The sequence below is a fragment of the Panthera pardus genome, unplaced genomic scaffold, assembly GCF_024362965.1.
Source record: "Panthera pardus isolate Hobbes unplaced genomic scaffold, ASM2436296v1 HiC_scaffold_5, whole genome shotgun sequence".
In the NCBI taxonomy this organism is placed as follows: Eukaryota; Metazoa; Chordata; class Mammalia; order Carnivora; family Felidae; genus Panthera; species Panthera pardus.
Window position 1 is genome coordinate 19,416,986 of NW_026526980.1, and position 12,412 is coordinate 19,429,397.

Here is a 12,412-nt window from a genome sequence, read left to right on the forward strand (position 1 = left end):
GCAGCCACCAAATCCAAGATAGGGCTTTCTGGGAGTGGCTGGCAGAGTCCCTTGGAGATGGAGAGTGGCCAGCAATCCGGAGACCCCCACTGGCATCTGGGTTCCCCCGAGATTCTCCCGCTAGAGACAGAGAGAGGGGCGTCGCCTCGGCCACCTCCCCGCTCCCCGTCCTCTTTTTTTTTTTCCCAGGCTGCGGGAGGCGAAGGGTTAAATCCCATAGAGCTGATGCTCTGACTCCAGGCTAGAGGGGCCCGGGAAGCTGGGGTCACTTCCTGCTCCGTCCCAGTCACCCTGAACTGGTCCCCGGGTCCTCAGCCTGGGATCACCCCTTGAGAAGGACCCCAGAGTCCTCGGCGTCCAGCCCGCCCCCCGAGGCAGGGCATTCAAGGGGTTAAGTCCCCTGGGGCTGGATTCTGCCTTCCGGCCTTCCCCAGACCCCAGAGCCGTGAGTTGGGGACGCCTGGGTTCCTGGGGGGTGGCCCGGAGGGCCCGGGACGGCCGCCGGGAACAATGGGGCGCGGGAGGCGGGGGCGCGCGGGCCTGCGCCCCCTCCCCGCCCCGGGCGCCGGTGGGGTGGGGGCCGGGCCGGGGCCGCGAGGGGCCGAGGATTCTGGGAAGAGCGCGAGGGTCTGGCTGTGGGGGAGGGGAGGGAGGGCGTGAGCATTCTGGGAAGAGGGAATTGGGCCGCCGGCGGGCCGGGGCGCCGCGGAGCGCCGGAATCCTGGGGGCCCCGCGGGCAGGGGAGGCCGGGATGCCGGTCTCCGGCCCGGGAGCCGGAACAGGGTCGTGGGTACCGGCCCGAGCAGAAGTCCAGGGTCCGGGCTGGTGCGGGCGTTGGGGTGGGGGGGTGCCGGGGCCAGGGCGGCTGCATTCCCGCAGCTGCCTCCATGTCAGGGTCACCCTGGGCCGCTCTCCGCACCTCTGTGAGGCAGCCTCCCCTGCTTCTCTTCTTCCCTCTCTCCTTCCCTCCGCAGCTTGGCTGGAGCGGGGTCCAAGGCCGGTGCCCTGGGGTCTGGGCCTGGGTGGGCTCTCAGCACTTCTTGTCTCCCTTGGTGTTCCCACTTTCCTACTCCATGGCGGCCTTGGCTTTAACCCTTTCCCTTCTGCTCTGGACAGCTGAGCTTGAATTTCTCGGGACATTCAAGGTACATGAGCTCTTACCTGTCCTAGGCGAGCACAGCAGGCCTCTTCAGAATAGGCAGCCCCCAGCTCAGCGGAGGCTCCCTGCCTCCACCACTCCAAAGACACTTACAGATGGGGGAGGGGGCATCCTCATAGCCTACGTTGCTGCAGAGATGAAGAAATTAATTTACTTCCCAAAATCTAACTCCCATCCCTCCTGCTGCTGTTTGGCAGGGTCCGGCTAGCTCCTGCTTCACTTTGGTTGTCTCTCAGCCGCCTCCTCATGAGTCTTTGCCGCGTCTTCTTGCACCACTGCCCCCATACATGCAGTGCCCATCCCACACAGCCACTCAAAGCCCCGGGCCTCCCCAGGGACTCTGTTCAGGCTCTAAACATTGTGGGAACCTAGAATTTAGCTCCCGTGGCCTTATGCCCTCATCCTGGAATCCTATCACCCTTTTTGGAGTGATAGCTACCTATGTTTTACCTGGAGGCCACTCTGGACTCCTGTTCCTTTGCTGCCATCCCCTTGCAAATTGACCTTTAAAGGCATTAGGCCACCCAGGTTTTCCAGGAACAGGGGCATCTCATTCATCTCACCTTCATTCATTCAACAAAACTTAGCAAGCACCTCTTTATGTGTCAGGCACCGTCCTAGGCATGGGATACGGCACCAACAAAACAGAGCAAATGAAAGAGAAGAAGGGGTGCCAGGATGGGCGTGATAATGGCAGGCTTCGGTGGGGAGTACTGTTTTGAGATCACAGGTGCAGACTGTCAGACCTAGTCACTGGATTCAGCAAGTCACGGAAACCTCTTGGTCCTGGGAATTGCTCTATCTCATGGCCAGCAGGTTCTGTCTGAGCTGTCTTCACCATCTCCTGCCAGCAGCCCACATTTATGAGTTTCACGTGACTCCCAAGGTCATCTCCCTCTCGGAGGCCAGGGCAAGCCAGACACAGAACTTTGCATTTCTGGTCTTAGTGCTGCCACTTCCCAGTCTGTGACCTTGGAGAAATCTCCCTGCGTGTTGATTTCCTGATCTGTAAAATGGACAACCTGATTCCTGGGGCCCCTAGCAGGCGTGTGGGGAGGATTGGGAGAGATAACAAGGACACCACAGACACCGTGTCAGCTGCTGGGCACCCTCCACACACCTGTCCCTTCTCCCTTTGCCTTTCCACTTCCCTCTCAAGGTCATTCCTGCTGAAGCCCCCGATGGCTTTTAACTGCCACCACCGCCCCCCACCCCTCCTCCCCACCCCGGCTGCTCTCCCCCTCCCCGGCTGCTTGACTTTCTTTCTGTGTGGATAACAGATAACGGGAAAATGCCCCAGTGCTTTTGGAGAGCCCCTGTCCCCTCAGGGAAATCTGATTGCCTTTTTTTTTTTTTTTTTTTTTTTAACTCTTCAAGTGTTGTGTTCCAGGCACTGTCAGTTCTCTGGGCTCATAAGGAAAGTTTATTGGTCCCAATTAGCAGCCCCATTAAGGAGGAAAATTAGAGTCTTAATGAGCTTCCTCTGATTAGCAAAATAACAGGTTTCCCAGCCTCTGGGCATCAGAGGGGTTGGGTGAGAGCCTCCTTCCCCTGTGGGTGTCAGATACTTCTCTAGCCCCCAGTCTGGGTTCAAAGGGTAATGGCTGATGAGCTTTTAATTACACTCTTAAACTCACCTACTGGCTTAGTTGTGCGCTGAAGATCTGGAGCAGGAGTCAGGCCTGCAGGAGTAGGGGGCCCACGGTGAGAACTGAGAACGTGAGAACGGACGCCCAGAAAAATGGGGAGGTGGGAAGCTGAAGTTCACACAAGGAGTAATAAGGCCTGGGGCCGGCAGGTGAAGGAGTGGGGACTTGGGGAGTAAAGAAAAGCAGATGAACTCCATTGTGTGTTCCTCTCTCCACCCCCACCCCCACCCCTGCCCCCACCAGGGTCCCTGGAACACTGGGCAGTCCTGAGCTCTGGGATGGAGCCTGAGGCGGCGCTGTGGGGCCCAGATCTGCAGGGTCCTGAACAGAGCCCCAACGATGCTCACAGAGGTGAGGGGCACAAGAAGGGACTGCAGTCCTGACAAGACAGCGGCCCCAGTTCAGGGAGGGGCCCAGACTCTGGGGGAAACCCAGGGGAGGGAAGAGAGACCCGACCCCGCGTTCTGAAAGGAGATGGGGGCTGGAGACTCCCTTTCTCTCTGTAGGTGCCGAGAGTGGGAACGAAGAGGAGAGCCCTCAGCAGGAAAGTTCTGGGGAGGAGATCATCCTGGGAGATCCAGCTCAGAGTCCAGAATTCAAGGACCCATCAGAGATGCCCCTGGAGAGACCCTCCCAGGATCCCGCAGTCCCCGGGGACCCCCCGACCCCACCGGGTCACCCCAACCCTTTGGACCACCAGACCCCCCTGGACCCCCCCGCCCCCGAGGTAGTCCCTACCCCGTCTGACTGGACCAAGGCCTGTGAGGCCAGCTGGCAGTGGGGGACTCTGACCACGTGGAACAGTCCCCCGGTGGTCCCGGCCAACGAGCCCAGCCTGCGGGAGCTGGTGCAGGGTCGCCCCTCCGGGGCCGAGAAGCCCTACATCTGCAACGAGTGCGGCAAGAGCTTCAGCCAGTGGTCCAAGCTGCTGCGCCACCAGCGCATCCACACGGGCGAGCGGCCCAACACCTGCTCGGAGTGCGGCAAGAGCTTCACGCAGAGCTCGCACCTGGTGCAGCACCAGCGCACGCACACGGGCGAGAAGCCCTACAAGTGCCCCGACTGCGGCAAGTGCTTCAGCTGGAGCTCCAACCTGGTGCAGCACCAGCGCACGCACACGGGCGAGAAGCCCTACAAGTGCACGGAGTGCGAGAAGGCCTTCACCCAGAGCACCAACCTCATCAAGCACCAGCGCTCGCACACGGGCGAGAAGCCGTACAAGTGCGGCGAGTGCCGGCGGGCCTTCTACCGCAGCTCGGACCTCATTCAGCACCAGGCCACGCACACGGGCGAGAAGCCCTACAAGTGCCCCGAGTGCGGCAAGCGCTTCGGCCAGAACCACAACCTCCTCAAGCACCAGAAGATCCACGCCGGCGAGAAGCCCTACCGCTGCACCGAGTGCGGCAAGAGCTTCATCCAGAGCTCGGAGCTGACCCAGCACCAGCGCACGCACACCGGCGAGAAGCCCTACGAGTGCCTGGAGTGCGGCAAGAGCTTCGGCCACAGCTCCACCCTCATCAAGCACCAGCGGACTCACCTGCGCGAGGACCCCTTCAAGTGCCCGGTGTGCGGCAAGACCTTCACGCTGAGCGCCACGCTGCTGCGGCACCAGCGCACGCACACGGGCGAGCGGCCCTACAAGTGCCCCGAGTGCGGCAAGAGCTTCAGCGTCAGCTCCAATCTCATCAACCACCAGCGCATCCACCGCGGCGAACGGCCCTACATCTGCGCCGACTGCGGCAAGAGCTTCATCATGAGCTCCACCCTCATCCGCCACCAGCGCATCCACACGGGCGAGAAGCCCTACAAGTGCTCCGACTGCGGCAAGAGCTTCATCCGCAGCTCCCACCTCATCCAGCACCGACGCACGCACACGGGCGAGAAGCCCTACAAGTGCCCCGAGTGCGGCAAGAGCTTCAGCCAGAGCTCCAACCTCATCACCCATGTCCGCACCCACATGGATGAGAACCTGTTCGTGTGCTCCGACTGCGGGAAGGCCTTCCTGGAGGCGCACGAGCTGGAGCAGCATCGGGTGGTTCACGAGAGGGGCAAGACCCCAGCCCGGAGAGCTCAGGGCGACACCCTGCTGGGGTTGGGCGACCCTGCCCTGCTGACGCCACCCCCCGGAGCCAAACCACACAAGTGTCTTGTCTGCGGAAAGGGATTCAACGACGAGGGCATTTTCATGCAGCATCAGCGCATCCATATTGGAGAAAACCCCTACAAAAATTCAGATGGCCTCATCGCACACCCAGCCCCCAAGGCGCCTCAGTTCCGACCCCCCAGGCTCCCTTTCGGAGGGAATTCCTATCCAGGTGCTGCGGAGGGCAGAGCCGAACCCCCAGGACAGCCCTTTAAAATGCCTGAAGGGCAGGAGAGCTTTGGCCAAAGGCTGGGCCTGCTCTCCTCCAAGTCCTACATTTGTTCCCACTGTGGAGAAAGTTTTCTGGATCGGGCTGTGCTCCTCCAACATCAGCTCACCCACGGCAATGAAAAGCCCTTTCTCTTTCCTGATTATAGGATTGGTCTAGGGGAAGGGGCAGGGCCCAGTCCCTTCCTAAGTGGAAAGCCCTTTAAATGCCCTGAATGCAAAAAAAGCTTTGGCCTCAGCTCTGAGCTGCTGCTGCACCAGAAAGTGCATGCAGGTGGAAAACCCCAGAAGAGTCCAGAGCTGGGGAAGAGCTCTTCTGTCCTCCTGGAGCACCTCAGGAGCCCCCTGGGGGCCAGGCCCTACAGCTGCTCAGATTGTGGGGCCTCCTTTCTCGATCGCCTGGCGCTCGTCCGGCACCAGGAGACCCACACCCAAGAAAAGTCCCCCACCCCCGAGGAGCCCCTTCCAGAGCCAGCCACCCTGCCCACAAGCCAGGAAGATGAGGGAGAGGCCCCCACCCCCACAGGGAGCAGCAGCCATGGGGATGGGGAAAACCCCAAGACCCTCTCGGAAGAAAAGCCCTATTTGTGCCCTGAGTGTGGAGACGGCTTCGCAGAAGTCGCGGCCCTCCTCCTCCATAGGAGCTGCCACCCAGGGGTCACCTTGTGAAATGAGTCTGGAGACCAGGGGCCTCTCTCTCCTGAGAGGAACACTGGCTCTCCCCAGAAGTTATGTGGGGAAAGGAGGAAAACCCTATCAGATTGTAGAGAAACGGAGCATAAAGAACCCTGGGTATAAATAGTGCTTTTACATCAGTAATGAGAAACCCTATAAAATTGGTGGGAACCACTTATAAGAGGCAGTAGAGAAAAACTGTTGGGTTAGAAACCCTATAAATATGTAGGAAAAAAAAAAAAGCCCTTTAAGTCTGTAGCAGAAAAACCCTATAAACCATAGTGGATAAAAGCCCTATTAATTGTAGGAAGAGGTCCTAATATGTCTCTAGACAACCCTATAAAACTGTTATCAAAATCCTTGTGAAACTATAGGGTCGGGGAAGTGCAGGGAATCCAATGGCATTGACTCGAGAGGAGTGACCCTCAGAAGGTGTAGAAGAGCCTCCCATGAACTTGTTCCACAGTGTTCTCTCCCCCTGGAGTACGGGAGGGAGCCTCTCTCACCAGAAGACTTGGACAGTGACACTGAGGAAAACGCTCAGCTGGGGACTAGTGTGGGGAGAGGCGAAAAATAAGTGATGCGGAGCCCCCAGACCCTCAGAGAAGAAACGACCCAAGAAACTAGGAAGAGAAAGTCCAGCTCGCCGCACTGGGGGTTCCTTGGGATATGAGGCCAATCTTAGGTGATTGTGTGTTAGAGGAAGAGGCCCATGGAATTCCTCATCGGGAAGAATCAAAAAATGGGGAAGGAAAAAAAAGTGATGGCGAGCCTTTTTAAAGGCTGAAATTTGGGGTGCATAGAAACTTTAAGAATACTGGGAAGCCACCGCAAAAATTGGGGGGCAGGAGGGAGATTTCTGTTCGTGCTTTGAGGAAAGCAAACCAAGGTGAAGCTGTGGATGGAACCCAGCCAGTTCGGGGCTGCCCAGTCCTCTCTGTTTCCGGGAGCTTGTTAAACTACAAGTGCAAGCAGATCCCAGCTCAGGCCGCCAGGGCTCCCCCCAGCCAGGCAGGATGGGGAACTTCTAGTCTGAGAGGCCTCTGGGGCTGGAGGGTCCCTCCTGCCCATTCTCAGGTCTCACTGTCAGGAGGTTTCTCCTGAAATCTAACTGCCACCAGGTCTCACTTCCTCGAATTCTGTCCTTAGTGGAGAGGGGGAACCGCTGCTAGTCGACCTCCAAAGAATAAAGCCCTTCAGAGACTCAAGGCCTGTGTGTGGTTAAATCCTCCCTAGACGTCTCTCCTCCAAGTCAGTGAGAGTCATGTGTGGGTTCTCTGTGGCAACGAGGGACAGCAAGTCGACGGAATAGAGCGCTCATCACCCAGCAACCTGCTTTTAAACCTCACTTATTCATCTGAGCTGCTCGCGAGGCTGCTGGCGGGATGAGCCAGCCTGCACGTAGTGGTGGGGGTCCAAACACCCTCCCAGACTGGGCCATGCGTCCCTGAAGAGCATACGGAGGCCTGGCCACCTTCCTCCCCCTGGTACTTGGAGCTCTCTGACGTCGTGACGCCCCGGCCTGATCGTGGTCTTGGATGGGGACAGATCCCACCCACTTGGCTCCTCTCCTCCTCAGCCAGCAACCTTCAGAGGGAAATGGGAGGATGAGAAACACATTCCCTGGCCCGACCCATCTCCTGTCTTCACACACCACACAGTTCCACTCTTTCATTAACGCCGCCAGACCCGCTAATGTGACTGTGTGTGGCAGGGGAGAGAGACTGCTGCCCTATAAAATGGTTGAGTGAAAACTCTTCAAACATCTGTAACAAGAACCCCACAGCGTCACCCTGGAGACCCTTAAGGAAAGCGAGGACTCTGTCCAGTGCTGGGTCTAAAAGAAGTGCCCACTGACCCACGCTGGTACCACTAACGCACTGTGGTCCTGGAGTCAGAACTGAGATGCCGGGTGAGGGGGCCCTTCAGGAGTCGCATCCCTGGAGAGGGCAACTGGACTCCTCAAAGCTGTGGAAGAGACCTCTAATTCCATTACCCAAAAGCTCAAAAGGTGAAAGCCCTTCACCCTTCATCTCTCCTGCCCCCAAAGGGATGACCTTGAATTCAAAGGATCAAAATCTAGAACACTGCAAGAGGAAAAACCCAGGCCTGCTGGGGAGAAGGAAAAGGCAGGTCTTGGATGATTGTGGGGAGACCCTTATGCCATTTGTGTAAAGCCCCACCCCACCCAAGTGCCAGGTCAGAAAGCACTACTGAGAGGGGAGAAGGAGCCTGCCTGCCGAATCTCTACTGACAGAAGCGTCAACAAAGGGGGTGTCCCTATGAGACTGAGGAAGAGGAGACCATTCTCCAAGTCAAAGATTTTTTGTTAAGGTGATAGTAGAAAGAAACTTCAGTTGTAGAGACAAACCCCTTGTAAAGCTAGAAGCAGCGCCCCTCGGAAACAGGTCTGAGGAATCTGTCTCCAGGAGAGTCCTGGAGAGCAGCCTTTGGGGCTCAGGGGCCGGTCCCGGGGGGGAGGGGAGGTGGTCAGTATGGTCAAAGGCCAACTGTAGGCCTATTGAGGACTAGGGTGTAGCACACGTAGTAGGATGCTCGCATGTTGTAGGGATGGGTGAGGGCCAGCGGTCTTGGCTCCGGTACAGAATGGATGATGTGGACACGATTAGGTGGGGTCTGGGGTTTCGTAGCAGGAAAGGGGCAGAATCAGAGACCTCTGGGGGGTGACCTGTTCTCTCTTGCCCACCTCCCCAAACGCCTTTACCCAGGTGCTTCCCTCCCAGAGCGAGCTACATCTTAGGAGGAACTAAGCAGGGAGCTGGCTTGGGGAGGTGGCAGTGTCCAGAGTCTCTCTGACCAGAGTAGGCAAAGGTCCAGGGGTCGGTCGTGGCACTTGCCCACCAGAACTTAGTCCGGAAGGCGTGGTGTCCCCAAACCCTTCTGTCCAGCTCCACGCAGGCCTGACTTCAGAAGTGCCCTGGGGGAGGAGCCCAACAGACAGGGTCACAGAGTCACTGGTGAAAGCAAGGGGGGAGAGGGGACATCGATCTGAGCTTAGGGTACAACTTGGAACTGCTATGGCTACGGAGGTCACATGGGAACTCAACAGAAGCAGGAATGAATCCTGAATGGTGGGGAAACTTGAAACCATCACGACCAAGAGGTGGGATCCCATGACACCCGCTCCTCAGGTGAGCAGCCCCCAGACTCTTTTGCCCCCATTAGGGAAGCCCCACTCACCTGACTTGTCTCCATGGAGTGAAGAGAGGCCCCACTTTTGAGTGTTGTGTGTCAATAACAGTGTTGTGTCACCGGTGGTCATGTTGATTAGTTGAAGAGAATAAAGGGAATAAGATTTCCCGGGTGTTTTCTGTCTTCCCTTTCGAGCCTGGGAAGAGCTGAAGGAGCCTGTCCTCTCCCAGAGCCCGGGTCCGTTTGTAACCTCAAAAGCTCAGCCCAGCCCAGGCCACCCTTGCACCCTTCATTCAGATGCCCTCAAATCCCTATCTGGTGCTTGCAGATAGGAGCCTGAGGGTTTGTGGATTTCAAAAATCCATATCCTTGGGAGAAAGGGGGAGAAATGTGCTGAAATGGTGGCAGAGCCAAGCAGGTCTTGGTGCCTGGCTTTGGCACCAGCATGACATGCTGACTCCTGGGTGGCTGCCTGGTGCGTCCGGCACTGGTGGGCTCCCATCCAGCCATGCAGCCCCAGGGGGGCCTCTCCGACCATGGCAACCGCGCTCCTCCCAAGACTGCCACAAGGGAAAGCTCCTAAGCTCTGGTTCCAAAAGCTGGCAGCCACCTCCCCTGGTTCACCTGGGGCCCGGTCAGCCCTCCTCTGGGCCAGAGCCTCCTAGACCCTGAAGAGACCTGGATGGAGACCTGGCTTGTCCTCTCATCCCCAGGAGGTAGCCCATAAGCCCTCACTGTGTGAAGAGGCTCAGAGAAGGGCAGCCACTTGCCCAAGATCCACAGGATGGCAGCGAGGGAAACCAGAATGACCGGGAGTAGGCTCTGCACCCAACCAAGCCTCTCCTCCCCCAGCGCTGGGCCTGCCTGGGCCTGGCCTGGGCTCCACATTGTCTGGCCAGGTGGGGCTGCTCTAATGAATCCTCAATGCCAGGCTTGCCTCAGTGCTATCTCCTGGGCCTAGGCCTGGCCATGGCTCCCCGAGCAGCCACCTGAGGTCAGCACTTGCTCTAACCTGTAGCCTGCCTCTGTCCCAGCCTGCAGGGAGCCTCCTGCCCCAGCCAAGAAGCTTTCTCTCCACTTTCTCCATGCCTCTCTGACCCTGACTCGCAAGGCAGGCTTACTGTCTCGCCTTCCCTTTCCCCATGTAGAAAACGAGGAGTAGAGTAGTAGGTAAGGGAGGAGGGTGAGGTGAGCAATGAAGGCTCTCCTGGATTCTGTGTTCCCTGCCCTGGTTCCAGCGCAGAGGTCTTCAGTAAAGTGAGGGGATTTCAGGGGAAAGAACAGGCACTGGAGCACAGTGATTGGTTCAGAGACTTAGCAGAAGGGGCTGTGGACCCAGACGTGGTGCCCACCACAACAGAGGGTCAGGAAACTGGCTGGAGGAAGTGACCTGAGGCATGAGAACAGGGGCCAGGGGTGGGTGGGGTGGGGGATAGAGAGTATATAGCAGTTATGTGGCAGGGAGTGGGTGGTTAGATCACAGAGGGGGTAGAGATTAAGGTAAGGTAGAGAAGACAGGCCAGGGTATAGAGCATCTTGTCTGAAGAACTTGGGGGTAGAGCACCACTGGGATCTTTAAGGAGATTATAAGGAGAGTGACATGACCTCGCCCCCCTCCTGCTCCCCAACAACTGGTGGTGTTTTTCTAGGTCTGGAGCTCAGGAAAGAGAATTGGGCTGCAGGATTGGGTCTTAGCAGCTTAGCTGTAGCCAAAACCATGGACGAACACACAGGAAGAGTGGCAGAGAGAGGAGAGGATGTAGCTTAGGGGTGGAGGAACAGGACCAACAGAAGACAGTAAGTATAAGGACAGTCAGGACAGTTAGCACCACAAGTCCAAGATTAAAGAGAGTGGTTAGTGTCAAATGCTCCATTGGACCCTGTAGCCAATCACACAGTAGCCCCAATTCTGGTTAAAACAGGCACCTTCCCCACTGAGGCCAATATCTGCTCACCCATAAGAGGCCAGCTAAGGTCAGTGTTGGTTCTGGAGGAACTTTGGCCTGCCCATCCCAAGGGCCCAGGGTTTCACAGCCACTGAAGCCACTTGGGGCTACTGGGAGTTGTAAGGGGTCAAACTTCCTGAGTGGAGAGACCTGACCAACCCCAAAGACAGAGTTTCCCAGCACTGGGCAAACTGATTGCAAACCAACATTCATGGGGAATACTCTTTTCCTCCCACCACATCAGTGCTTGCTCCTGCCACTGAAATTCTGGCATCTTTATCCCACACATTGGGCTTGAGCAAGTGGTTTGGTACCTACTTTATTAAAGACTCACAGAGTTTTTACTTCTCAGGGTATGGAGACTGGTCAAGAAGAGACTTTTCAGAAAGTGATGTGTAGTTAGCTTGTATTTACTTAAAAAGCCCGTGTGGAGGGGACTCCTGAGAAAAGCGAGTAGTGCTCACAGAGGATTGGCTGACCCCGACCTCTCCCGGGCGTAGCCCTCTCAGAGCCGGCCCGCGTCTCTATGATGCAATATGCTGCGTTTTTCCCATCCTGGCGTCCGCTGCCCCTAGGCGGCGGACACTTCCTGGAAGGCCCGATGCCATCCCCCGCCGCGGCCCGGGTCTCCGCCAGCGTGCCCACCGCGGCCAGCCCAGCGCCGGAAGTCACTGTGGCCCGCGTCTCCGTCTCCAGTCCGACCTGGTCCAGCCACTGCAGCCCCACCGAGACGCTGGACGCCAGGTGGGGCCCAAAGGCTGACAAGGCCGCGAGCCCCCGCGAAGGCGGGACTGCTGCCAAGCCTGCGGCCACTACCGTCACCCCGCGCCCAACTCCAGCACCCAGCCCAGTCGGCACTGGCCCCGGCGCGAGCCCCGCCACAGCCGCAGCGATGGCCCCAGCCGCAGACCTCACAGCAAGCTGAACCCACAGACGCCAATCGACACACGGTTCCCCAGAACACGGGCAGCAGCCAGAAAAAGTTACAATGAAGGAAGTCATCCGCTGCGCTGCTCTCCTCTGTCCGCCTGAGGGGAGGGGCGAGTGAAGCCGCTGGGGAGGGATAGCCCGCAGATTGCGTCCAGGTCTGCCTTTGGCCGGTACAACCCTAGAACCGGCTCTCTCCACGGAGGACCTTGTTACCAGATGATTAAGGGACTACATTTCCCAGGATGCAGTACGAGACCCCCGGCATCCCAGCGACCAATTATTGAGAGGGGCGTGGCGAGAGCGTGCAGACAGGGCGGCAGGGACGCCGGGATCGTGGGAGTGCCCTCCTCCGTAGCAGCAAGAGGGGCAGGCCGGTGACAGTGGAGAACGATGCTCTCTCTCCCTGCAGACATGCTCCTCCCACGAGCCCAGTTTAGGATCCACAAAGGCAATCCAAATGTAACTAGATGCTGGGGGTGGGAAACGCGAGGTTGCTGTGCAGGCCCTTGGGGGGGGGGGGGTGGGGGGG

The 12,412-nt window shown here is 58.1% G+C and overlaps 1 protein-coding gene across 3 annotated transcripts; it reads left to right on the top strand.

Annotated features, from left to right (window-relative positions):
* Positions 1–337: 337 nt before the first annotated feature.
* Positions 338–9,173, top strand: ZNF629 (zinc finger protein 629). Of its 3 annotated transcripts, none has more exons than XM_019436188.2 (3): positions 338–445; positions 3,052–3,159; positions 3,315–9,173. In XM_019436188.2, exons 2-3 carry the CDS (start codon positions 3,087–3,089, stop codon positions 5,846–5,848), a joined length of 2,607 nt encoding a protein of 868 aa, XP_019291733.1. In that variant the 5' UTR covers positions 338–445; positions 3,052–3,086; the 3' UTR covers positions 5,849–9,173. The 3 variants fall into 3 exon arrangements, with proteins under 3 accessions (XP_019291733.1, XP_053750380.1, XP_019291734.1); XM_019436189.2 differs by lacking the exon at positions 338–445 and adding an exon at positions 1,039–1,145; XM_053894405.1 differs by lacking the exon at positions 3,052–3,159 and having other exon boundaries at positions 341–445.
* Positions 9,174–12,412: the final 3,239 nt, after the last annotated feature.